The sequence below is a fragment of the Choloepus didactylus genome, chromosome 6, assembly GCF_015220235.1.
Source record: "Choloepus didactylus isolate mChoDid1 chromosome 6, mChoDid1.pri, whole genome shotgun sequence".
Taxonomy (NCBI): domain Eukaryota; kingdom Metazoa; phylum Chordata; class Mammalia; order Pilosa; family Megalonychidae; genus Choloepus; species Choloepus didactylus.
The window spans coordinates 125,217,708-125,244,087 of record NC_051312.1 but is presented as its reverse complement, the minus strand read 5'-3'; the positions used below and the strand labels follow the sequence as shown (position 1 = coordinate 125,244,087).

At 40.0% G+C, this 26,380-nt stretch overlaps 1 protein-coding gene across 1 annotated transcript in view; it reads left to right on the top strand.

Moving 5' to 3' along the window:
• The first annotated feature begins 342 nt into the window (after positions 1 to 342).
• LOC119537293 (transcription factor E2F4-like) overlaps positions 343 to 26,380 on the top strand; it is a 156,346-nt gene continuing 130,308 nt past the window's right edge. Inside the window, 5 exon segments of the mRNA XM_037839795.1 lie at positions 343 to 354; positions 12,564 to 12,854; positions 12,856 to 13,703; positions 13,802 to 13,854; positions 13,857 to 13,954. Coding sequence (XP_037695723.1) covers positions 343 to 354; positions 12,564 to 12,854; positions 12,856 to 13,703; positions 13,802 to 13,854; positions 13,857 to 13,954 — 1,302 coding nt within the window.

Genomic DNA, 26,380 nt, shown 5'->3' with positions numbered 1-26,380 from the left:
GTTTATTAACAATAATTTGCCACCACCTATACTTAGAAGTAGATTACTTTTCATGCTGTTTTTTGATCTTATCATTAAAGCATACTCATAAGGAATATTTTGAAGCAAGCTCAGGTAGGATATGTCTTTATCCTCTGATTTCACACTAAAAAACATGACTCACACAGATTGACTCGAAGGAAATAGAAAATAGAGGTGAGCAAGCCAGCATTGGTTAGGTCCATCCATTAAAACATCTTCCCAATGTATCAAAATTACAGAAAGGAAGGAGAGTCCTTGCAGATTATTCCTTCATGTAGGACACTGTCTCTGCAAAAGTGCCCAACATCAACCTTCAGGAAGATGGTGGAGTGGGTGAGATGGAGCAGGCTTCTCCTCTGTGAAGGAAACTACAGACGGGCCGGAGGACACCTGGGACTGCAGTTTCAGGGTATGAGTGGCTATAGACATGGATGAGTTTGTGCCCTGAGGAACAGGGTGAGTTTGTTTACCTAGGACCACCTCCTGGGGCCAGCAATGGAGAGACAGCTGCCAGACAAGGGAGTGAGAAGAAGTATTCCATTCCCCATGCACCTACCTTAACAATTAGCTGGGAAAATAATCCTCTACAGCCACACGGCTGGAATCTCCTGTAAGGGAACCTGGAAGGCAGCGGATGAGAATTGACCACATTTACTTCCCCCCCATGGAAGTCTGGGGAGTGCATGGGCAAGAAGTGCGGATAGGAGAGGACAGCTCACAGAAGTGTCAGGAGCCCCTCCCACACTCCAGAGGCTCTTATGTGCACAGCAGGCAGGGAGTGGGGCACATTTGAGCTGGAGGATGCCCTTGAGTAGATTCCCTGTCAAACTGCACAGGGCCAAATTGCATGCCCAGGTCAGGCAGTACCCAGTGCAAACAGAGAACTGGTACACTGACTGGATTCCCACCCAGTTTGGACACTGCCCAGGGTACAGGTGAAGTTGGGGAAAAGCTAGCTTTGGAGTAAGAAGTGGATCAAGAGCGCCATCTGCTGATATAACAGGGAAAGTGCACTCCAGGAAGCTGTAGCTCTGCCAAATTATATATAAATGGTCAAAAACTGCATTTCCCAAAATAATCTTACCAAGATAAGCAAATGTTCCAAAGCCAAAAGGAAATAATAAAGCACCTAAAGAAACAAAAAAGATATATACAAGCCAAATAACAAATTGAAAGGCCAGAAGAGACACAAAATTGGGAAGACTCAATTAAAGAAGTACACTCACATCTCCAAAATAACTTCAGTGAGATGGCTAAAGACATAAAGCACATAAAGAAGACTCTAGAAGAGCATAAAGAAGAATCTGAAAGAGTAATTTTAAAAAATAGCACATCTTAAGGAAATAAAGGATACTGTTGATCAAATTAAAAATATACTAGAGACAAAAAATACTAGAGACAAAAAACAGCAGATTTGAAGAGGCAAAAGAAAGGATAAGTGAACTACAGGATAGGGATATTAAATGTGAACACAGAAAAGAACAAATGGTGAAAAAAACAGAAAAATTTGAAATGGATCTCAGGGAAATGATGGACAACATGAAGTACACAGATACAAGAATCATTGGTGTCTCAGGAGAAAAGGGCTAGGAAGAGAGTTTCAAAATATAGTTGGGGAAAAGTTTCCAAACCTTCTAAATGACATAAATATACAAATCAAAGATACCCAATGAACCGCAAATAGAATAAATCCAAATATACCCAATCCGAGACATGTAGTCATCAAATTGTCAAATGCTGAAGAGAAGGAGAAATTCCTGAAAACGCAAGAGAGAGGTGATTTACCACATGCAAGGGAAAGCACATAAGAGTAAGTATAGACTATTAAGTGGGCACCCTGGAGATAAGAAGGCAGTGGTATGACATATTTAAGATTCTGAAAGAGAAAAATTGCTAGCTAAGAATTCTTTATCCAGCAAAGATCTCCTTCAAAACTGATGAAGAGATTAAATTTTCACAGACAAACAAATGCTGAGAGAATTTTTTAACAAGAGATATGCCATGCAAGAAATACTAAAGCTCTACCAGCTCAGCAAGAAAATATCGAGTATTAGTAAAGGTAAAAAGAAATGAGAGAGAGGAGAAAAAAAGATCTGACAACTAAAAACCAAAGGAAGATGGCTGTTTCAAGAAATCCCTTACAGTAATAACTATGAATGTGAATGGACTAAATTCTCCAATTAAAAGATACAGATTGGAGGAGAACCTAAGAAGGCAGCCAGGTGAGACAGGGCAAAAAACACCTCCATGAAAAATACTAGATAAAAACCAGAAAGTGACCCAGAACACCACTTACAGCGTAGCACCAGCCAGACAAGGTCTGCTAAATCCACAGGGAACGTGCATTTGGTGAAACCAGGAGCCTGCATTCTGAAACAAGTGAGTAAGCCAGCTGAAAGTTTGACAGCCACGCTGCAGTGTGGGGAAACAGTGGGCTGGCATTCGGAGACGGACTAGTTCTCTAGGCGGGAGAGGGCTGGGCTAACACCTCAGTGTCTGGCATGGAGAATACCCCTTCCCACACCCACTGCTGATTATCTCGAGACCAAGGGAACAGAGGGGAGCCAAAAGGAGAAAAAAAAACTGCATTCCTTGCAGCCATCTCCCCAGTGGGTGGAGGACGCTCCTGCCTGGGGCTGGACCCACAGCCCAGAGCCATGCCAAGAAACCCAGTGTGATGGGGAGTCTTTCCCGCAGCACTGCACACACGCCACAATATCAGCCATGAACAATGGCCTTTAGTACACCCATGGCTGATTGCCCCAGAGCTGGGAGGGCGAAGCTGTGCAAAAAGGGGGAAATTAATGTGTCCCATTCAACCATCTTTGAAGCAGGCTGGGAATGCCCCTGCACGGCCCGGTGACCCAGGGCTTCCCTGGTGGGCCGGCACACACTTGTGACATGGCACAGCCTTCCCTCAGCAGAGGTCCTGGAAGAGCATAGCTGGGAAGGGGGAACCACTTGGAAATCCCAGGGACCCTACGCAAATACCAAGGATCTGTGGGTCAGTGGCAGAGACAATCTCTGGCAAGACTGAAATGAAGTCTTAGGCTCCTGCAACAGCTTAAATCTCCGGGAACACCTGGGAGGTCTGATTATTAAAGCTGCCCTGCCTCCCTAACCACTCAGACACACGGCCCACATTCAGGGCGGACAGCACAAAAAACACACCCAAACTTGGTACACCAATTGGACCCCACAAGAATCAGACCCACAAACACCACAAAGACAAAGTTGGGGAGAACTGACTTGAGAGGAATAGGTGACTCACGGATGCCATCTCCTGGTTAGTTAGAGAAAGCATACACCACCAAGCTGCAGTGCTGACAAATTAGGGATCAAGTAAAGCAAATGCCAAGAGGCCAAAAACAACAGAAAATCTTAAGGCATATGATAAAACCAGACGACATGGGGAACCCAAACCCAAACACCCAAATCAAAAGATCAGAAGACACAAAGTATTGGCACAATTAATCAAAGAACTACAGACAGGCAACAAGAGCATGGCACAGGATATAAACGACATGAAGAAGAGCATGGCACAGATGATATAAAGGACATAAAGAAGACCCTAGAAGAGCATAAAGAAGAAATTGCAAGAGTAAATAAAAAAATACAAGATCTTATGGAAATAAAAGAAACTGTAGGCCAAATTAAAGACTCTGGATACTCATAATACAAGATTAGAGGAAGTTGAACAACAACTCAGCCTACTCGAGAACCACAGAAGAGAAAATGAAAAAACAAAAGAAAGAATGGGGAAAAAAATCAAAAAAAATAAAAATGCATCTCAGGGATATGACAGATAAAATAAAACATCCAAATTTAAGACTCATTGGTGTCTCAGAAGGGGAAGAGAAGGGTAAAGGTCTAGAAAGAGTATTCAAAGAAATTGGTGGGGAAAACTTCCCAAACCTTCTACACAACATAAATACACAAAGCATAAATGCCCAACAAACTCCAAATAGGATAAATCCAAATAAACCCACTCCAAGACATATTCTGATCAGACTCTCAAATACTGAAGAGAAGGAGCAAGTCTTGAAAGCAGCAAGAGAAAAGCAATTCACCACATACAAAGGAAACAACATAAGACTAAGTAGTGACTACTCAGTGGCCACCATGGAGGAGAGAAGGCAGTGGCATGACATATTTAAAATTCTCAGAAAGAAAAATTTCCAACCAAGAATACTTTATCCAGCAAAACTCTCCTTCAAATTTGAGGGAGAGCTTAAATTTTTCACAGACAAACAAATGCTGAGACATTTTGCTAATAAAAGACCTGCCCTACTTCAGATACTAAAGGGAGCCCTACTGACAGAGAAACAAAGAAAGGAGAGAGAGATATAGAGAATTTTAACAGACACATATAGAATATTACATCCCAGGTCACTGGGACACACATTCTTCTCTAGCAATCACGGATCTTTCTCCAGAATGGACCATATGCTGGGACATAAAAACAAGCCTCAATAAATTAAAAAAAAATGAATTTGTTCAAAGCACATTCTCTGACAATAGAATACAAATAGAAGTCAATAACCATCAGAGACCTGGAGAAATCACAAACACCTGGAGGGTGAAATGAGGGGGAGATGAAAACATTCCCAGATAATCAAAAGCTGAGGGACTTCACCACCAGTACATCAGTCCTATAAGAAATGCTAAAGGGAGTTGAGCAGGCTGAAAGGAGGAAGGGACACTAAACAATTGACTGAAACTACATGAAGAAATAAAGATTACCAGTAAACATCATATGGTAAATATAAATACCAATACTACTGTATTTTTGATTTGTAACTCCACTATTTACTTCCTACAGGATCTAAAATACATGAACTGTAATGATAAATAAGTGGTTTTGGACTCAGTGTAAAATATGTAATTTTTGACAAGAACTACATAAAGGTGGGGGAATGAGGGAGGATAGGAACATAGTTTATGTGTCATATTGAAGTTAAGTTGGTATCAAAGAAAAACAAGATTGTTATAGATTTAAGATGTTAAATTTAAGTCCCATGGTAAACACAAAGAAAGTATCAGAGAATATGACCATAGAGATGAAAAGTAGAGTAGGGGTTCCGAGAAGTGGGGGAAGAGGCAATGGGGAGTTAAGAAATGAGTGTAGGGTTTCTGTTTGGGTGTGAAGGGACAACCTTCTAGAAATGGATGGTGGGAAGGTGATAGCACTGCAACATTCTAAATGTGATTAATCCCACTAATGGAATGCTAGGGAGTGGGTGGAATGGGAAGATTTAGGCTGTATATATGTTTCCAATTGAAAAAAAAAAAAAAGACTGTCTAAATAGATGGCAATTAAATGCCAAGGATGATCCTGGATGGGATCTGAGGATGGAGGAGAGGAGGCTCAAAGGGACACAGATGGGACACAAGGGAAAAAAAAAAGGAAATACAGAATGTAAGCTTTGTATCAATGTTGAATTTCTTGAACTTCCTAGCTGTGCTTAATGGAATAGCATAAAAGAATGTTCTTGTCCATGGGAAAGGTATATGTGAATTGTATTGTTTGTTCAAAGATGTGTGAAGCTTATTCTCATATGTTCAAAGGACAGAGCAATAGATGATGGATGATAGATAGGGAGGGAGGGAGGGCGGGAAAGAAAGAAATGGTGGTGTGACAGGATGTTAAAGGTGGTGGATCGGGGTATCAGGGGAGGGGGGGTGGGGGTATGCTAGAGTTCTATGTATGGGGTTTGTACTGTTTTTGCAACTGTTCCTGTAAGTTTGAATTTATTTCAAAATAAAATTTCTTAAAAAATAAAAATAAAAAAATAAAAGATACAGATTAGTAGAATGATTTAAAAGTATGACCCATTGATATGCTGTTTACAAGAGACTCATCTTAGACACTACAACACAAAGAGACTAAAAGTGAAAGGATGGAAAAAATATTCTATGCAAGCAACAACCAAAAGAAAGCAGGGATAACCATATTAATATCAGCCAAAATAGACTTTAAATGCAAAGATGTCATAAGAGAAAAGGAAGGATGTTATATGTTAATAAAAGGGACAATTCACCAAGAATAAATAACAATAATAAATGTTTTTACACCCAATCAGGGAGCTCCAAAGTACATGAGACAAACACTGGCTAAACTGAAGGGAGCAACAGACATTTCTATGATAATAGTGGGAGACTTCAATACACCACTCTCTTCTATAGATAGAACAACTAGACAGAGGACCAATGAGGAAACTGAGAACCTAAACAATGTGATAAATGAATTAGACCTAACAGACATATATTGACCGTTGCATCCCAAAACATAAGGACATGCATTCTTCTCTAGTGCTCATGGAACGTTCCCCAGGATAGATCATATGCTAGGGCACAAAACTAGTCTTAATAAATTTAAAAAGACTGAAATTATTCAAAGCACATTCTCTGACCATAATGGAATGCAACCACCAAAGAACCAGATCTTTCACAAATCTATGGAGGTTAAACAGTAACACTCCTAAACAGCCAGTGGGTCAAAGAAGAATTTGCAAGAGAAATAGGTAAATAAGAGATGAGTGAAAACAACAACACAGCATGTCAAAATATATGGGATGCAGTGAAGGTGATGCTGAGAGGTAAAGTTATAGCTCTCAGTGCATACAACAAAAAGCAAGAAACAGCTAAAGCCAAAGACCTAACTGAACAACTGAAGAGATTAGAGAATGATCAGCAAACTAACCCTAAGGCAAGGAGAAGAAAAGAATTAACAAAGATTAAAGCATAAATAAATGAGACGGAGAACAACAGCAGCAACAACAAAAAAAATAGAATAAATAAAAACAAAAGTGGGGCTTTGAGAAGATAAACAAGATTGAAAGACCCTTAGCTAGAGTGACAAAGTCAAAAAGACAGAAGACCCAAATAAAAAGAATCAGAAATGAGAGCGGAGTAATTACTATGGATCCCAAAGAGATTAAAAAAAAAAAAAAAAATCACAAGAGTATTCTATGAACACTGTGTGCCAACAAGCAAGGCAATTTAGAGGAAATGGACAATTTCCTGGAAACATTAACAACATAGACTGACCCAAGAAGAAATAGAAGACCTCCATAATCAATCACAAGCAAAGAGATCCAATGACTCATCAAATATACCTACAAATAAAAGCCCAGGGCCAGATGGCTTCACAGGAGAATTTTACCAAGTGTTCCAAAAAGAATTGATACCATTCCTGCTCAAACTCTTTCAAAAAAGTGAAGAAAAAGGAACACTACAACTCATTTTATGAAACTAATGTCACTCTAATAGCAAAAACAGATAAAGACTACAAAAAAGGAAAACTATAGGCCAATCTCTCCAATGGATATAGATGCAAAAATTCTCAACAAATCAAATTCAAAGCACAACAAAGTGGGGTTCATTCCTGGCAGGCAAGGGTGGTTCAACATAAAAAAATCAATGTAATACAACACATTAACAAATCTAAAGGGAAAAGTCAAATGATCATCTTGATAGATGCTGAAAAAGCATTTGACAAAACTCAGCATCCCTTTTTTATAAAAACACTACAGAAGGTAGGAACTGAAGGAACCTACCTTAAATGTGATAAAGGACATATATGAAAAACCCACAGCCAGCACAGTATTGAATGGTGAGAGACTAAAAGCCTCCCCACTAAGATTAGGAATGAGACAAGGGTGCCTACCCACACCACTATTATTCAACATTGTGCTGGAAGTTCTTGCCAGAGCAATTCACCAAGACAAAGAAATGAAAGGTATCCAAATTGGAAAGGAAGAAGTAAAACTGTCATCATTTGCAGATGATATGATCTTATTTTTGGAAAATCTCAAGAAATCAATGACAAAGCTACTTGAGCTAATAAACAAATTCAGCAGAATTGCAGGATACAAAGTTAATGCACATAAGTCAGTAATGTTCCTATACACCAGTAATGACCTAACTGAAGAGACAAACAAAATAAAAATTCCATTCACAATAGCAACTAAAAAAACCAAGTACCTAGGAATAAATTTAACCAAGGATGTAAAACACTACACAGAAAATTACAAATCATTACTAAACGAAATCAAAGGGGACCTAAAGAGGTGGAAAGATATTTCATGTTCATGGATAGGAAGGCTAAATGTTGTTAAGATGTCAGTTCTACCCAAACTGACCTAAAGATTCAACACAATTCCAATAAAAATTCCAAAAACCTACTTTGCAGACTTGGAAAAGCTACTTATCAAATTTATTTGGAAGGGAAAGGGGCCTCGAATTGCCAAAAACATCCTAAAAAAAAAGAACAAAGTGGGAGGACTTAAACTTCTGGATTTTGAAACTTACTATAAAGCAACAGCATGGTATTGGCACAAAGATAGACATATTGATCAACGGAATCAAATTGAGAGTTCAGAAATAGACCCAGTCCATATACCAATAACTCAATCTCTGAGTTATTTCTTACCATTAATCCACTTTACCTTGCTCAACCACTCCTATCCTCAGAGGGGATCATTTCCCTCGCTGTGCTCCCAAAATCTTTATATATATATTTCCATTCTATTATTATGACATTACATTGTAACTAGTTGTTAGCTTCTCTCACTGGACAATGAGATGGTAGATGCAGTATCGTATTCATCTTTTTAGCTATAGCATCTAACACAATGCCTAGGAAAAAGGTGTTTTAGTAGCTTAACCAACGCTTACAAATGAAGTGATTACATCAGTCTGTTCTTGCCCTATGGCAAATAGTATTTAGAAGAAATTGGAAAACCATGAAATTGAATTGGAAGAAAAATTCAATAAAACTTTTTAACATCTATTTAATGTCTTGCATAAAAGACAACTTCAAGCATTCTGTAAATCTGCTCTGATCTAACATTGCAATTAGAATTCATGGAACCCTGACCAGTGCATGAATTGCTCAATTTACATGAGTAAAATAATTTTTAAACTTTTAGAATTTATTATTGTAAAATGAGTTATTCAGTGCTAAGTAGTCGCTGGTCTTTTCTTGGTCACTTTTAGTTCTAAGCAGTTCTCTCTAATGAATGAGAGGAGCTTAGAGACATGGAAAGCGAGAAGGCTACAGGGACCTGCCTCTGATCTGTCTGCTTCCTGTGCATCTTCTTTTTGAAAATATACCAAAGTCCTGGCAAAGCTGAAGACCATAAAAGGAACTATTAATGAAAGACCCTTTTAGGATCTTTACCCTCTTCTTAAACTCAAAACATTTTAGAAGGGAGGACTCAGACCAGGGTCATCAGGTAGAGGGGCACTGGGGCAGATACCTTCATCATTTCAAACCATTTCTTAGTAGAGGAGAGAAATTCTTTAGAATCTATAAACAAGTCACCAACAAAGAACAAATTTTAATTAATTAGTTAGACTCAAAGGTAGTAAGCAAAAGAATTTCTTTGAAAAGTTATCCATGTTCAAAAAAAAAGCTGAAGATGAGTAAAAATTCTTCCTATCATCAAGGAGCCATTAAGAACCTAGTCTACTTCAAACATGACTACATCCCTAACTCTTCTTTGACCATTCAAATCTCACCCATACATCTAGCTCTAGGGAAAGTTTCATGTCTTCCAAAAATCTCTCATAGACCTTCATTCAAAACCTTACAAAATTCATCTGACAGGGTACAAAGATTATTAGTTCTAGATCCAGATAACTCTGGGTTATTATTCCAGCTCCCCCATTTCACTTTAAATTTACATTTACTGAATCTGTGTACTTCAACCAATACATATTGAAGACCCTGATATCAAGTGTTCCTTTTAATTTAGTGGTTATGCTGGTTTGGATCTGTTATGTACCCCAAAAAAGACTATGTTATTTTAATCCAATCTTGTGGGGGCAGACCTATTGTTGGGTGGGAACTTTGAATTAGGTTGTTTCCATGGAGATGTGACCTCACCCACACAAGTGGGTCTTAATCCTCTTTACTGGAGTCCTTTATGACAGGATAAAGGCAGAGACAGTTTCAAGAAAGCTTAGAGATGCTTAGAGAGAAAACAGCCAGAGACATTTTGGAGACAGCCATTGAAACCACAACCAGGAGAGAAGCTAATAGTTGAAATCCAGAGTTTGCCCTGGATAAGCTAAGAGAGAACTCCCAGATGCTTGGAGAGAAATGCCCTGGAAGAAACAAGAAAGGACACACAGAAACTGAGGCGGGGGGGGGGGGGGAGCCATTGAACAGCAAGCATCACCATGTGCCTTCCCATGTGACAGAGGAACCCTGGATGCCATCGGCCTTTCCTCAGAGAAGTTATCTGCCTCTTGATGCCTTAATTTGGACATTTTCATGGCCTTAGAACTATAAATCTGCAACATAATAAATCCCCATTGAGAAAGCCAATCCATTTCTAGTATATTGCATTCTGGCAGCATTTAGCAAGCTGAAACAGTGGATGAAAATGATATTTTTAGAATGCTCCTATACTTGCAATTAAAATACTGCCATGTTTGTGTCTTTGAACAAATTACCTCTGAATCTTTGTTTCCTCACTTATTAAATGGGAACACTTAATATCTACCTCAAAAAGGATGGTACATGTAATGTGCCTCATGTATAGTAACAGTCCAATAAATACTTAGTGATTTCAAATAGTGATTGATCTATTGATTTAAAAAAGCTTGATTAGAAGGAGCTATAAAAGTTTTCATCCTGGTGATTCTGTTCTCTGTTCCTTCCCAGATTTCTAAGCCCCTCACAGATTTAATAGTCAAAATATTCTCTGACAACTCTTTTTCCCATTTTCTCTGAGATTCCCCAAAAGAATTCTATTTAGGTGTAAAATCATCAATGCAAACCAACTCAGGCTCATACTCAAGCATTCATTGATTCTTCCATGCCAGAATAAGAAAGTATTTAAATTTCCAAAGGTATTGAACTTCTATTTTCCTAAGTGGCTACCCAACAGCTTGAGAAGCCTACTCTCTGCCTTGACAGAAGAGTGAGGTCCCAAATATGAAAGAGATGCATCATTACTAAGATCTGAAATGCATACATGTGTTGGCTTCTGTGTTTCTTCCAGGTCATCCACCTGTTAGTACTCATGTTAGCCTTGTACCACTTCAAAAGCAAAGAATGCTTTTATAAAAACAAAGTGCAGAGCTGCTTCCAAAGAAAGAAAACAAGCTTAATTACAGGGACTAAATTTTTTATATTATTCTGAAATAATTTTAAGCATAAAGAAGACTTACATACAAGGGAATTCCAATATACCCTTCATCCTGCTTCCCCTAATGTTAACATTTTATATAATCATAGTACAATTACCAAAACTAAGAAATTAACATTTGTACGATACTATTATCTAAGCCATAAACTTTATTTAAATTTCACCAGTTATTCACTAATGTTCTTTTTATATCCCAAGATCCAACCCAGGATCCTACATTGTATTTAGTTGTCATGACTCCTTAGTCTCATCTAATCTGTGACAGTTCCTCACTGTTCCAGTTTTCCAATGCTGCCATTATGTAAAATACCAAAAATAGATTCACTTTTATACAGGGGATTTATTATGTTACAAAGTTACAATCCTAAGGCCATAAAAGTGTCCAAACTAAGGCATCAACAAGAGGACACCTTCACTGTAGAATGGCCAATGGCGTCCTGAATACCTCTGTCAGCTGGGAAGGCACGTGGCTGATGTCTGCTCGTCCTTTGCTCCCAAAGTCATGTGGCTTTATTCTATTTTCTACTGTCCTTTCCTTTCAACCTGCTGCACGTTCTTTAGCAACTCTTATAGGGCCAGTCTAGTAGACAAATTCCTTTAGCTTTTGTTTATCTGAGAATGTTTTAATATCTCCCTCATTTTTAAAAGACAGTTTTGCTGGATAAAGAATTCTTGGTTAGCAATTTTTTTTTATTTCAGAACTTTAAATATGTCATTCCATTGACTTCTTTTTTTAATGCAATTTTATTGATATATATTCACCCATTGACTTCTTATCTCCATGCTTTCTGATGAGAAACTGGCACTTAATCTTTTTGAGGCTCCTTTGCATTATGACATGTTGCTTCTCTCTCGACACTTCAGAATTCTTTTATCTTTGGCATTTGACAGTCTGATTATAATATGCTGCAGAACAGGTCTATTGGGGTTTAATCTGTTTGGAGTTCATTGGTATTTTGGATGTGAACATTCATGTATTTCCTTACATCTAGGAAAATTTCAGCCATTATTTCTTTGAATATTCTATCTTTTCTCTCTTTCTTCTCCTTCTGGGACTTCCACAATGTGTATGTTGGTACACTTGAAGGTGTCCCACAGGTCCTTTTCTTCATTCTTTTCTTCATTCTTCTTTCTGTTCCTCAGACTGAATGATTTCACTTGACTTATCTTCAACTTCTCTGATTCTTTCTTCAGCCAGCTCCAATCTGCTATTGAATCCCCCTAGGGGATTTTTAATTTCTGTAACTGGTCTTTAGCTGTAATTGGTTCCTTTTCATAATTTCCATCTCTCTATTGATATTCTCTGTGTTTATCTTTTATTTTCTCAATTTCCTTTAGTTCTTTGTTCATATTTTCCCTTAACACTTTGAGTACATTTAGGACCAGCTTTTAAAAGTCTGTCTGGGGCAGCAGCTGTGGCCTGGCCTGGCTGAGGGGAGGCTGCAGGCAGGCACAATAACAAAGGACTGGCCACAGGCACTGCTGCCCTGGGGCACTCCACGCCTGCACAAGAAGAGCCTTGGACTTCTCACCAAGTTCATGTTACTTCTGCAGGAAGCAAAGGACAGCATGCTTTACCTCAAGCTGGCAGCTGATACCCTAGCTATTCACCAGAAGTGGCAGATTTGTGATATTACCAATGTGCTGGAAGGTATCAGGCTGATTGAGAGAAAAATCTAACAACAGCATCCAGTGGAAAGGTGTGGGGCCTGGCTGCAATACTAAGGAGATTGCTGACAAACTGACTGAGCTCAAGGTAGCGATTGAGGAACTACAGCAGCGGGAGCAAGAACTGGACCAACACAATGTGTGGGTGCAGCAGAGCATCCAGAACATCACAGAAGATGTGCAAAAAAGCTGCTTGGCCTACATCACTCATGAGGACATCTGCAGTTGCTTTGCTGGAGACACACTCCTGGCCATCTGGGCCCCATCAGGCACCAGCCTGGAGGTGCCCAACCCAGAGGACCTCAATGGGCAGAAGTATCAGATTCACCTGAAGAGTGTGAGTGGCCTCATCAAGATGCTGCTGGTGAACAAGGAGGCCTGGAGCTCATCCCCTGTGGCTGTGCCCATGCCACCACAAGAAGATCTGCTCCAGGGCGCACCTGCTAAATCTACCCCTCTTCCTCTGCCCAAGCCTGCCCTGGCCCAGCTCCAGGAAGCCTCACACCCAAGCAGTCCCCAGCTGACCACCCCCACCCCTGTCTCTGGCAGCACTGAGGCCCACTGGGTGGCCAGCCCAGCAGCTGAGAGCACAGTGAGTAGAGGCTGTGTAACCGACAGCAAGGACAGTGGTGAGCTCAGCTCACTCATGCTGGGCCTGACAGCAATGGACATACAGCTGCTGCAGTCTTCTGCCCTGCTGTACAGCAGCAGCAACAGTAGTTCCTCTGGACTCAATCATTCTACCTCCTTTGAGGCCATCAAAATGTACCCCACAGGTGTTCTGGAACTCCCCAAAGAGCTGTCAGAACTCTTCAATTCCACACAAAGATGCATGAGCTCGGAGCTCTGGAGTTGCTGATGTCCTCAAAAGGAGGATGACCCAGGAAGATGGGGGACTGGTGTGGGCAGGGGCTTGGGTGGCAACTGGGCAAGGCCTTGGCCCAGGGCCTTAGCCTGGTGCTCTCTGCAGTATTTGCCCCACTCCTCCATCTCTCTCCACCCCCCAGAGCCATGATTACATCTACAATCTGGACAAGACTGAAAGTGTCTGTGACCTTTTTGATGTGCCTATTCTCAACCTCTGTCTGATAGGGACATGCCTGGTGTGGCTGATACAGACTGTCTGACTTGGGGGCCTAGGGTCCTCCCCCCACCCCACCCCTACACAACTTGAGAGCCACCAACTCCTGGCTTCCCCAGCCTTCCCTCACTGCACAGTTCTGGCCATGACTCCCACTCCTGTCCCAGCATCTGTACTATGTTAGGAGATCAGGGAAAAGGGGCTCAGCCCCCTCCATCATGGAGTCAAAGTGTTTGCCTCATCTTTTCTGGTGCCTTCCCCCACCTTGTACCCTTTCCAAGCCTTCCCAGAGCCCAGGCTCAGCTGTAACCCAGTGGCACAGAACTGAGAAACCACCTTCACACCCATAGGACACTTTGTCCAGCTCATTCCCTGCCCCTGCCAGTCCCCCACCAATCCCCACCCCAACCCCAAGGAGGGAAGAGTTGGGTAGAGCTGGGTGCCTGCCAGCACTACCCTTAGCTTCCTTCGCTGCTGCCCATTGCCAGACCTTCCACTCCTCCTGGCCCTCCAGGATACCCTTCTTCTGTTCAGCCCTTAAGCCCTGAGAATCTGTAGGTGGGGGTGGCAGGGTGAACTGAAAGAACAGAGGTCTATAGCTAGGAATGTTGGGTGGATCAGTCCCTGAGGACTGCCCCAGTCTCCCACTACCCCATAACCCTCCTTCCTATTTATTCACTTACACTGTTAGAGCCACTTGCAGAGATTTGGAAAGATTTACAGTAACAAACGGATTTCTATATAAAGATTATTTTTATACTTTTTGCAGCAAAAGGAAATTGTAATATTTGTACAGTGTCCAAGTGAATAAAGACCTGCCTAAGCCTAAAAAAAGTAAGTCTTTGGTACATTCCAGGTCTGGTCCTCCTCATGGATGGTTCCTAATGCTTAATCTTCTCCTTTGCCTGAGTCATCACTTCCTGTTTCATTGTATGTTTTGTAATCTTTGTTGAAACAAGGACATTCTGATATTTTAATATGTTATCACTGCAATTTAGACACTGTGGCATCTGTTCCTTATTCTTGCATTCAGCTAGTCTTATGGCCATATTATCCTTGAATGCCAGGTGTTAAAAGAAAGAAAAGAAGGAAAAAAAGGAAAAATATTTCCAGTCTTTGCAGGTTGACCTGTGCAACCACTCTCCTTCAGAGTTTATGCATACTTGAGTTTAGAGCATAGGGGCTTCCCTGGTCCATTCTGTACATGTATCTTGTCTTGGCTATGCATGTTTGGCCCTAGGAATTCCCGTTTACATGGCTAGCAAGGCCCCCCTCCCTAGGAAATAGTGTCCTCATGATCCCAGGCACTACACTGTTATGTCCTACATCCAACAATCCCTTGCCCCATGCATCCATGACTTGACTTCTCTCCACAGTATTCCGAAGGAGAGCTCCATGACCTGTCTTAGACATGCTGGGCAAGGTCTAGGGTGTCAAGCCTGCAATGAGTATCCTAGTTCAGTCCCTCAGGCTGCCACCACATAGACTGAGTCAGAAATACATGTTCCAAGCATGTGCATGTGATTTACTCTACTCCTTCTGGAACCAGGACTGTGGATTGGACTGGCTCCACACCAAAGCAGTGAGAGGATTGAGGAAGGGTCAGCTGGGGCACTGTGAGATCCTTCTGCTTTTAAGTGGCCTTTTTCTTGATTTGGTGCTCCCCTGGTACTTCACCTGTTTTCTGGAGCTTTGAGAAAGATGTTTCTGACAGTTCTTCCTGGCTGTTTAAAGCTTCCATAGGAGAAAGGTGTCTTGAAGCATCTCACTCTGCCATCTTGACTGGGTAAGGCCCAGAATGTTAAATTTAAAGTGGAGAAACCAGAGTTCTCAAAGCTGGACTCCAATAACTTCACAACTCTAGAGAAGTCCACCAACTCCTGCTGCTGAGATCCCCAGAATTGTCTTAGTTCATCGAAGTTTTCGCTCTTTGTTCAGTCCCATGAAATACTCTGGGAATCTTCTAACATTTCTCCTTTTCTTCTTTGCTTAAGCTACCCAGAGTCTGTTCTTATTGCTTGAAACCAATGAACCTTTAATATTACCATAACCTGCACTCAGCTCATCATTAACATAACCAGAGGTGAAGGCAAAGCCTTAGGAAAAGAAAATTAACTAATCCTCACAAAATACTGGGAGCTACAGGTATGCAGATTTACCTCAGAAATAGGGACCAGTTGTTTGTGGCAGACTGCTGATATTAAGCTTCCAGATGTCTTATCAGAAATTCCATGAAAATGTGGGCATAAAACTGCATAAATTTCAGGCATCTCAGAAGATTGTGCTTTCATTGTCCTTTTCCCATATGTTACAAAAGAACAGTCTGTGTAGCTGTGACTGCAACAGTGGTTAAGTGAATTTTCCTTTCAAGGAGCCTGGGGAAAGTTACACTGTTGCTTCTGAAACACTGCAGGTAGATCTCATACCTCTGGAAACTAATTATGAGACCTAGATGTCCTTGAATAAACCAGCGAAAAGTGAAAAGCCTTGAGCTATTACTTCTTTTTAATGTTTTATGATTTTTTTTTTTTTTGTTAAATGGCTATAGGTTTATGGAGAATGCAGTTGAAACCCCTGAAAACTAGGGAGGGAAATAATTTAGACTAAAAATAAAATTTAAAAAGCTGCCTCATCTATCAAATATATCTCATGCAGCTTCTTCCTTCAAAGTGTTTCTTGGATACATCCATCATCTTCATCAGCATCTCCCAAATCTGACCCATATTACCCACTTTCCAAACTCTAGTTCCAGTTCCTGCTCTCCAAATCTCACAATTGTGCCAGACCAATCTTTCAAAAATGCTGATTTTTCAGGCCTGTCTCTAGTTCAAGAATCTACTGAGGGTGACTCTGGGGTACAGTGGGGAATGCCTGAGCTTTGAAACCAAGGACAAGAGTTTAAATCTCAACTCCATCAACCATCAGCTATGTACGTAACTTAACATCTCTGAGCCTTAAGTTTCTCACCTATACAATGGGTATAAAGCATACTTTGAAGGTTATTAGTAATAAATGCTGTGTAATTTGTAAAGTTCCTGCTCTCAGAAAGCACTCAACAAATATTCCCATTTCCTTTTACCTTCTCTGTTAAGTTTAAGATCTGATGATCCTCTTATACTTTCTTTCTCTTCCAAAGTCCTCCATAATCTGGTTCTTTCCTTCATGTCCAGTAAAGTGCCCCCTGCTTTCCCTCTGCTTCATGCAAAGCATGAATATTGGGCCCCAATCCCCAATTTGCTCCCATTTCTACTTCGCCCCCTTTGCTCATGCTTTTTATTCCCTCCCCTCCCCATTGTGCCCTTTCCTATTGATATTGGAAATCCTTTCAAATCCAGTTCAAGTCTCTCCTGCTCCAGCCTCCTTAGTCACAGTGATTTTACCATTTGCAGAATTGTGCAATGGGTACAAATTTCCCAGATCACAAACTCATATGTCTAAATTGTAAATCTATGTTTCTATAATTGCATGTGATTGCTATCTCAAGCCCCATTCCACCTAGAGGCAATAATTTAGTCTTAGTCAGTATTACATTTTTCTGAGCTCAGAGTTTTATCAGTCAGTTATGGGTTTTCAGCTACCCCTTCTTCCTAGGATTGCATCTAAACTCCAGGGAATCTTATGAAATGCTAGGTTCAGGTAAAAGGAGGAGCTTATGACTATGGCATTATCCACTCTCCATGCTGGCACCTGTTGAGATGTACATTACCCCACTGACCCATCATCAGCGTTTTTCTCCTCTTACATATGCTTTGAGGCTTGAGTTCCCATGTGATATCTTATCCTAAACATGACCCCAGCATCTTCTGCTGCATCTTGTCATCCTGACCACAAGGCCTGGTCAGCTCTTCTAGTTCATACTCTCAGCCCTTCTGGGGTGGTAGAACACTGAATGAAGCTATCTCAGGCCTCTATGTCTAGACACCCCAAAACCATCTTTTCACTAATGTCCCCTTCCCCTAGAGGCAAGGGAATTTTGCTGTGATTGATGATTCCCAAGATTCCAAGCAGAGAAGCAGGGTTCAGCTCCCTTCTGCTCTCAGATCCCCACCCTCTCTGATGATTCTACTGTTCTCATCCAGGCAACGTTTATCTGATGCAGGGCTCAGAACAAGTACAGGTGCATTTCCCCTTATCAGTGTCCACAACACTTTCTAACTCTATTGCACTTCTCTTCAATTTTCCTCTTTCTTCTCCAGGAAGAATTTATCCCTTCTTATTTGGAAAAACTGGCTCTGTAAGATCTCTTAGTCATCCAATTCAAAACTCTATGTCTGAGTCCTTCAGGGTTTTGACTTCTGATTGAAAACACTTTTGAATATTTTCTACTGGCTCTACCATGAGTTTTAAAAGTCTGTGATGGAAAACAAAAGCTGAATATTGACCCATCCTTCCTTAAAGCTGTAATCCCAGACTGCCCTACTGAAATAAATGGAAGGTTTACAACACAGCAGAGAAATATTGGGAACAAAAAAAACAAAATAAATGAGAGGTTTCAGTGCAAAAAATATGTATCAGGAACAAAAAGAACATTGGTTGATACCAAATATCAATCTTATGAAAATGGTCTAGAACTTTCTCTTCCATCTTCATTCTACCCTTCTTTGCCAGGCTAATTTCTAAAAACCCTTAGTTCTCTGCTTAGTTATCACTTCCTCTGATCCCCAATGATCCTCACCCTTGTATAATTCTCCCCTGTGAATATGGTGGGACATCATTCCTGTGATCCTTACATTACACGGGAAAAGGGATTTTGAAGATATAAGTAAGGTTACTAATTGGTTGTTAATCAGAAGGGAGAATACCTGGGTGGGCCTGACCTAATTATATGAGCCCTTTAAAAGCAGAATTTTCTCTGGCTGGTTGCAGAAGATGTCAGAAGTTTGAAGCATGAAGGGTGTTCTGGCTTGCTAATGCTGCCATTATGCAAAATACCAGAAATGAATTGGCTTTTATAAAGGGAGTTTATTTGGTTACAAACATATAGTCTGAAGGCAATGAAAATGTCCAAATGAAGGCATCAGCACAAGTATACCTTCACCGAAGGAAGGCCAATGGCATCCGGAAAACCTCTGTTAGCTGGGAAGGCATGTGGCTGGCATCTGCTGATCTCTGGTTGTGTTACAGCTCCCCTCTCAGCTTCTACATACTCTTCAAAGTGTCTCTGTTGGCTGCAGCTGCTCCTTAGTCTGAGAACTCTTTATAGGACTCCAGTGATTCAATTAAGACCCACTCTGAATGGGTAAGGTAACAACTCCATGGAAATTATCCAAGCAAAGGTCTCGCCCACAGTTGACTGAGTCACATCTCCATGGAAACACTCAAAGGATTCCAACCTAATCAACATTAATACGTCTGCCCCCACAAGACTGCATCAAAGAACATGGCATTTTGGAGGACATAATACATCCAAACCAGCACAAAGGGGATTCAACACACCATTGCTGACCTGAAGATTGAGAGGGCTATGTGGAAAGGACCTTACAGGAGCCCCTAGAGAGAAAATGAATCTCAGCCAAATGCTAGCAAGAAAATAGGGACCTCTGTTCTACATGCTCAAATAAATGAATTCTTCCCAGAACCAATGAGCTTGAAAAAGAATCCTAAGCCACAGATGAGAACCATAGTCTGACTAACACCTTGATTTCAGTTCAATGAAACCATAAACAGAGAATCCAGAGATGGCATTCCAAGAACTCTGACCTATGAAGTATGAGATAATAAATCTGTGTTGTTTTAAGCCCTGCTAAATTTATGGCAATTTGTTATATAACATAAAATTAGTACAGTATGTAATCTCATAACACCTTGTGATTAACCATGTTCCCCAACTGTGTCTTGATTGCCTGAAACTGCCTGTCTTCCCCAACATAACTATGAGCCCCATGAGAGCAGACTTATGTGGCTCACATTAGAGTAATATTGAGTTAAACTGATTAAGTGGATTAAATAAATAATTATATAAAATATTTAGAAGTGTTTTTCACCTATGTTTATTATTGTTGTTGTTGCCATTCTATTCCCAGTACCTAAAGAAAGTGGCTAACATAGTATAAACTCAATACTCAATTTATACTCAATACTCAAAACTCAATACTCAATTTATACTCATAGTATAAATTCAATTGACTGAATTCACTTCAAGAGACTCCCATTGGATTTATAGTCAATACCACAGAACTTCATTAACATGCTTTGGATTCAGAAAGCAGGGAATAAGCAGAAGCAAACATGTTGCTATTCCAAACAAGGGGAACATTAAAAAAAATGAAATAGAGGTGAGAAAGTGCAAGACGTAAATGATAGGCAGTGAACAAGTCATTTTGACTAGAAGTTTATCCATTATAGCTTCTTATAAATGATGAAGAGAAGACTGATTTTGGAAGGTATTTCGTCATATTGTGGAAGGTATTAAATGCCACACTCTGAAGTCTAGGTCTTATCCTTTAGGGAACTGGGAGCATTTAAGACTTTTGAGCAAAGAATTAATGTGGTAAACATTTGTTTTAGGGTGGATGTCAGGCAATAATCTTCAGGGTAGATTGGAGAAGGTAGTTAGGAAGTTTGCACTGTGGTATGAAATATTGAAGCCTGCACTATTATGGGCCTGGGGTCAACAGATTGTGAAAGAAGGGCTTGCTGAAAGAAGCATTATCACAAAAGGAACAGCAGACCATCCTCCCTAGAGAGTAAGTCAAAAACTTGCTATTAGTGCTACAAACATTTACCGACAACCCCTCTGAACCAACCCTCAGAGAGCTCACCACTTAGTGAGAGAGGATGACTTTTGGTCATCATCTGAAATAACTATGAAGCCTCCAAAAATAAGAGATGAAGTCAACAGATGTGTCCTCCCCCAAAGATGTGAATTCTTAATAACAGAGATGCCACCTTTCTGGCTTTCAGACTTTTGAAGGATATTGGAATAAAAAGAGTACGAATGTAACTGAACTTTCTCATAAAACATACCCTTTCACTAGGAAGAAGAAAAGATTACCTCAGCAAATTTCAAATTTGATACATAATACATTTATGAGCATGAGCTGATGAGTACTGATGTTAGTACATGAAGGCAAGATCCCAGGGTATGATTCAGTATCCGCATACTTGAGTTGGAATTCCCTCTAGAACAGGATCCACCCAGGCCTCAGCTGGCTCCTTCTGAAAGTCTGAGTTCTCCAAATCGAGGTGAGGATTCTCCTCGATGGAGAATGGAAAAGAGCAGTCCTATCCCTTGCCCAGGTGGACAAGGATTTGGCAATCTCTCCCTACATCCCATTTGGGACCAAATCGAAGGACCATCTGGTCCCTTGACTCCATCGGGGCTTCAGACCCTTGAGCACTAAAACCACTTCAATGGCACGTTGTTGGAAAATTAAGGCTAGTTTTGTATCCCCACTATCTTGACTCCTGCCCAAAGTGCCAGCCCTCCAACTTATCTCCTCTCATATTTTCTTTCTCATGCTTTCTGTGCTTTCTTCACTGTGGTGGCAACCCTAAGGCAAAAATGCTCCTGCAACCTCCCCCCTAACCCTATCTTCTAGATCTCACAATACTTTTAATGTCTTAACAAAGCTTGGCCTGTCCACGAAAGCACTGCTGCTTCTTCAGTCTATAAGACCCCAACTATCTAATATGGTCACTACCTGGACCTTTTCTCTAGTGCACTCTTGAATACTAACATTTCTCACTTCTTTTGCCCCTGAACTTTGACCTCATTAAGCCACTGAGGCCACTGAATGTCTGTTTCCTCCCAAAGCATCAGCTTCATATCCTTGCTTAACCAGCCTAGATTTTTCAGTCCATTATTTACCTCTTTGGCTAAAATGTTAGATGTTTTGATCACTTTATTCCCCATACCATACCAGCCCAGTAAATCTATCCTGGCTCAACCCAATGTGGCCTTTTCTAGTGGAAAACAGCAGCATCATTCCAACCTTGGAAGGATCCTTAAGGCTGCTTGGCAATACTTTTTGATTTTCATGGTTGGCTCTTTCAGTTCCCACAACAGCTATATTAAAGCATATCTTAAAGTAATATCTTTTACTGGTCTGTCTCTCAACTAGCCTTTGAGTTTGTTACAAGTACAGACTGTGATTTTTAGCTCTATATCCTTAGAGCCTCCCATAGCCTGATTCACAGTTGACATTTAAAACATTCTGATTGAATGCATTAGGAAAACTCTGAGATTCAATAACTATAAAGCATCATTTTTAGGCAATCCTTCTGCCTAGACCTGGGATTCTTTCCTCAATCCTAAATTGTACTTCCAGAAAACATCCTGCTTGGAGACAGCAATTTACCAAAAATGCTCAGAAATTTCAGGGACACTCCTGCCATGGGGAGTTTCTGGCCATAGCATAGTTATGATTATCAAATGAGGTATATAAATGAGAACAGGAGTATACATCTTATAAAGAGTGTACTATTTTCCACCCTAATAAATCCACAAATTCCAAGAGTATCAAAACAAAATTGCCTGCAGATAGACCTAAATAAGGTAAGAATTATCTGATAAAAGTATTAGTTTTGCCACCTGAGTCAAGATGGAGGCGTAAGAAGCTTCAGGGCTCCATCCCCCACACAGCAGCTTTGAACAATTAGTAAAGACGGGCAGAAACATCTTTTTCAGGCTCCAAAAAACAGTTAAATTGTATGTAGTAACAGGAAGAGTGCCAAATCAAGAAAAAGGCTTCTTAAAAGTGGTAGGACCTCCTGGCACCCAGGTGGCCCTCTCCCCCATCCCCTCACCAGCTAGGCCTGGAGCCTGGCTCCTGCTCCCAGTGCAGATTTCCAGTTCTAGTTTTAGAAGGAACAGAGTGGCCCTTGTGAAGATGCTGGAAGCTTACACATCCAACCCAATCTGTCTGGAGGGTGTCTGAGAGACTCGTTGCCTAGAACTTGCCCTGTGTGTAGAGAAGGCAACTCAGACAGCTCTCCTCCAGAATACAGTGGAATAGCAGTCAAATCATGCTGCCTGGGGAAAGGGATTGCAGTGCCCAGGACCATGAAGACTGTTTCCTAGGGAAGAGGGAACATTGTTAACTATATAATTGGAGGGATTCCTAGGGCCAAATGTGCATGCCCTAGACAAGAGGCATGCTTATGCACAGAAAGGATCAGGGAGGCTCTAAGCTTTGGCCTGGAGATATTCTCATAATGCCCATTGTATCCATAAGCCCTAAAGGAGAACATTTGCACAGGTCATCCTGCAAAGACTGAAAATTTTTTTCTTTTATTCCTTTGTTTTTTTCTTTTTTAGCACTTGGCATTAAAGTAAAATCTGGTCCTAAGATTTTACAAGAATAAGGAACAGATGCCACAGAGTCTAAATTCCAGCGATAACACATTAAAATATGAAAATGTCCTTGTTTCAACAAAGATTATAAAACATACAAAGAAACAGGAAGTGATGACCTAAGCAAAGGAAAAGATTAAAGCATTAGAAACCATCAATGAGGAGGAACAGACATGGAACATACCAAAGATGGTCCTAAATAAGCTCCAAGAGTTAAAGCAGAACATGGACAAAGAACTAAAGGAAATCAAGAAAATAAAAGATGAACACAAAGAAAATATCAATAGAGAAATTATGAAAAGGAACCAAACACGGCCAAGGACCACAGTTACAAAAATTAAAATCCCTTAGAAGAATTCAACAGCAGGTTGGCACTGGTAGCAGAACGAATGAGTGAACTTAAAGATAAGTCAAGTGAAATCATTATAGTCTGATGAGAAGACAAAAGAATGAATGAAGAAAAGTGAACAGAGCCTGAGGAAGCTGTGGGACACTTTCAAATGTACCATTATATGCATTGTGAGAGCACCAGAAGAGAGAAAGGGGCAGAAAATATTCAAGGAAATAATGGCTAAACACTTGCCAAATTTAAAAAAAAAGACATGAATATTCACATTCAAGACACTCAAGGAACTCTAAACAGGATAAACCCAAATAGACCTACACCTGCAGCATGTTGTAATCAGACTGTCAAATGCCAAAGATAAAAGAGAGAATTCTGAAAGCCGCAAGAGATAAGCAATGTGTCACAAGCAAGGGAGCCTCAATAAGATTAAGTGCCCATTTCTCATGAGAAACCACTGAGGCAAGAAGGCAGTAGGATGACATATTAAAGTGTCAAAAGCAAAAAATTGCCAACCACGAATTCTTTATCTGGCAAAACTGTCTATCAAAAATGAAAAAAAAAAAAAAAATGAAGGCGGGGTTAAGACACTCCCAGATAAACAAAAGCTGAGGGAGTTTGTCTTAATAACAGTCCTATAGGAGATGCTAAAGAGAGTTCAGTGGGTTGCAAGGTAAGGACAATAGAGAATAGACTGAAGCCACATGAAGAAATAAAGGTCTCTGGTGAAGGTAATGACATGGGTAAATATGAATGCCAGTATAACTGCATTTTTGGTTTATAACTCTACTTTTTACTTCCTACAGAATCTAAGAAGCAAATGCACAAAATATATAGATAAATTGGTAGCTTAGTTCATAATGTATAAACATGTGATTTGTGATAACAACTGCATAAAGGTTGGAGTGAAGAGGGATATAGGAACATAGTTTGTGTATACTAGTGAAGTTAAGTTGGTAGCAAAACAAACGAGTCTGAAATAGATTTAGGATGTTAAATTCAAGTCCCAAAGAAAATACTGGGGAATATTAAGCTCACAGAGACAGGAATTAGAGTACACATTGCCAGGGACAGGTTAAAATACAGGGAATGGGGAATTAATGCAAAATGGGCATAGGGTTTCTGTTTGGGAGATGGGAAAATTTTCGTAATGGAAGATGATGAGGGTACTCCAATATTGTGAATGTCATTAATCCCATTGAATTGGTGTGCTTGCAGGTAGCTGAGATGGGAAAATTTTTATTGTATATATGTTCCCACAATTAAAAAAAAAAAGAATGAGCAACTAAAGAGACTGTGACAATTAACTGCCATATATGATCCTGGATGGAATCTAACAAGGGAGGAGAAAAGGCTCAAAGGGACAACACTGGGACATACGAAAAAATTAGAATACAGACTATAAGCTTTATATTCATGTTAAACTGCTTGCTTGATAACTGCACTTACGGTGGTTTCATAAGTGAATATCCATATTCTTAGAAAAGGTACATAGCAATATTAAGTGCTCAAGGAGAATTACGTATACAATTTACACTCAAGTGTTTAGAAGATGGATGGATTGAAGGAAAAGGGAGGGAAGAAGGGGGGAGAAAGGAAGGAAGGAAAGAAGTAAGGAAGGAAAGAAAGAAGGAAGGAGGAGAAATGTAGCAAAAAAAAAAGTTAAAATTGGTGGATCTGGATATACATGAGGTATGGATATGTTGGGAGTTCTCTGTATGGTGTTTATATTATTTTTGTAACTGTCCTATAAGTTTGAACATATTTCAAAATAAAAAGTTCTTTTAAAAAGTATTAAAGTTAGAGAGCAAATTTCAAAGAATATTATGGGTTATAGTTTCACAGTTTCAGTTATTTCCTTATTGTGAAATATATATACAAAAAAACAGTATCTTTCGAAGTATGATTTAACAAGAAGTTATACAGGAAATTTCCAAAGTTGTTATGAGTTACAGCACCATAGTTTCAGTTATTTCCTTATTGTGAAATATATATAAAAAAAAAGGTGATAGCTTTCAAATTACAATTTAACAAGTAGCTATATAACAAATTTTAAAGGATGCTATGGGTTACATTTAACTACTTGTTATAGTGCATTTGGAAAGTTATCACTTCTATGTATAAACATGTTATATGCTACAATTAAAAATACGATTTAAAAGTATTAAGGTTAAACCCTCAAGCTTGGAGTGTATATTAAATTTTCCATTGAGAAATAAGCCATATGTTTAAAATATTGTTTAGAAAGAAAATGTAAAATCTACAGACCCACACTATTTCCAGTTTCATTAACTGAAAGAGTAGTATTGTTAAACAAACAAAAAACCTGGGTTTAAGTCCTACACATGGGACTGTGGACAATCCACATTCTCTCTCTGAACCTAAATTCTCTTCTGTCCAGGAGTGAATACTTATTGACCAGTATGTAGAGGCATTGACCAATCAGAACCAATACTAGCTGTAATGCCAGAGCAGGGTCCAGGCAGCTCCCTGCTGTGCCAGGCATTAACCCTTTAATTATTCAATCACAGGGAGGTTCCAGTTGGGGTTGGAGGGAAAGGACTAGGGCAGGTGGATGGGGACAAATGAGTAGCCCCAGGCAGTGGCTATTTATCAAATGTTTTGGAAGTATTTTGATGTTTCAAGAAAAAGTATCCCCACATTGGTGTTTATCTGCTGAATAACAGTCCTACCTTGATACTTCCTAGTCCAGGTACCAGGAGAAGTACTTTAGCTTCCTAAGACTGTCTTCTCATATAGAAAATGGGAACTTTGAGAACTTCTTTCAAGATTGTCTTGAGGATTAAATG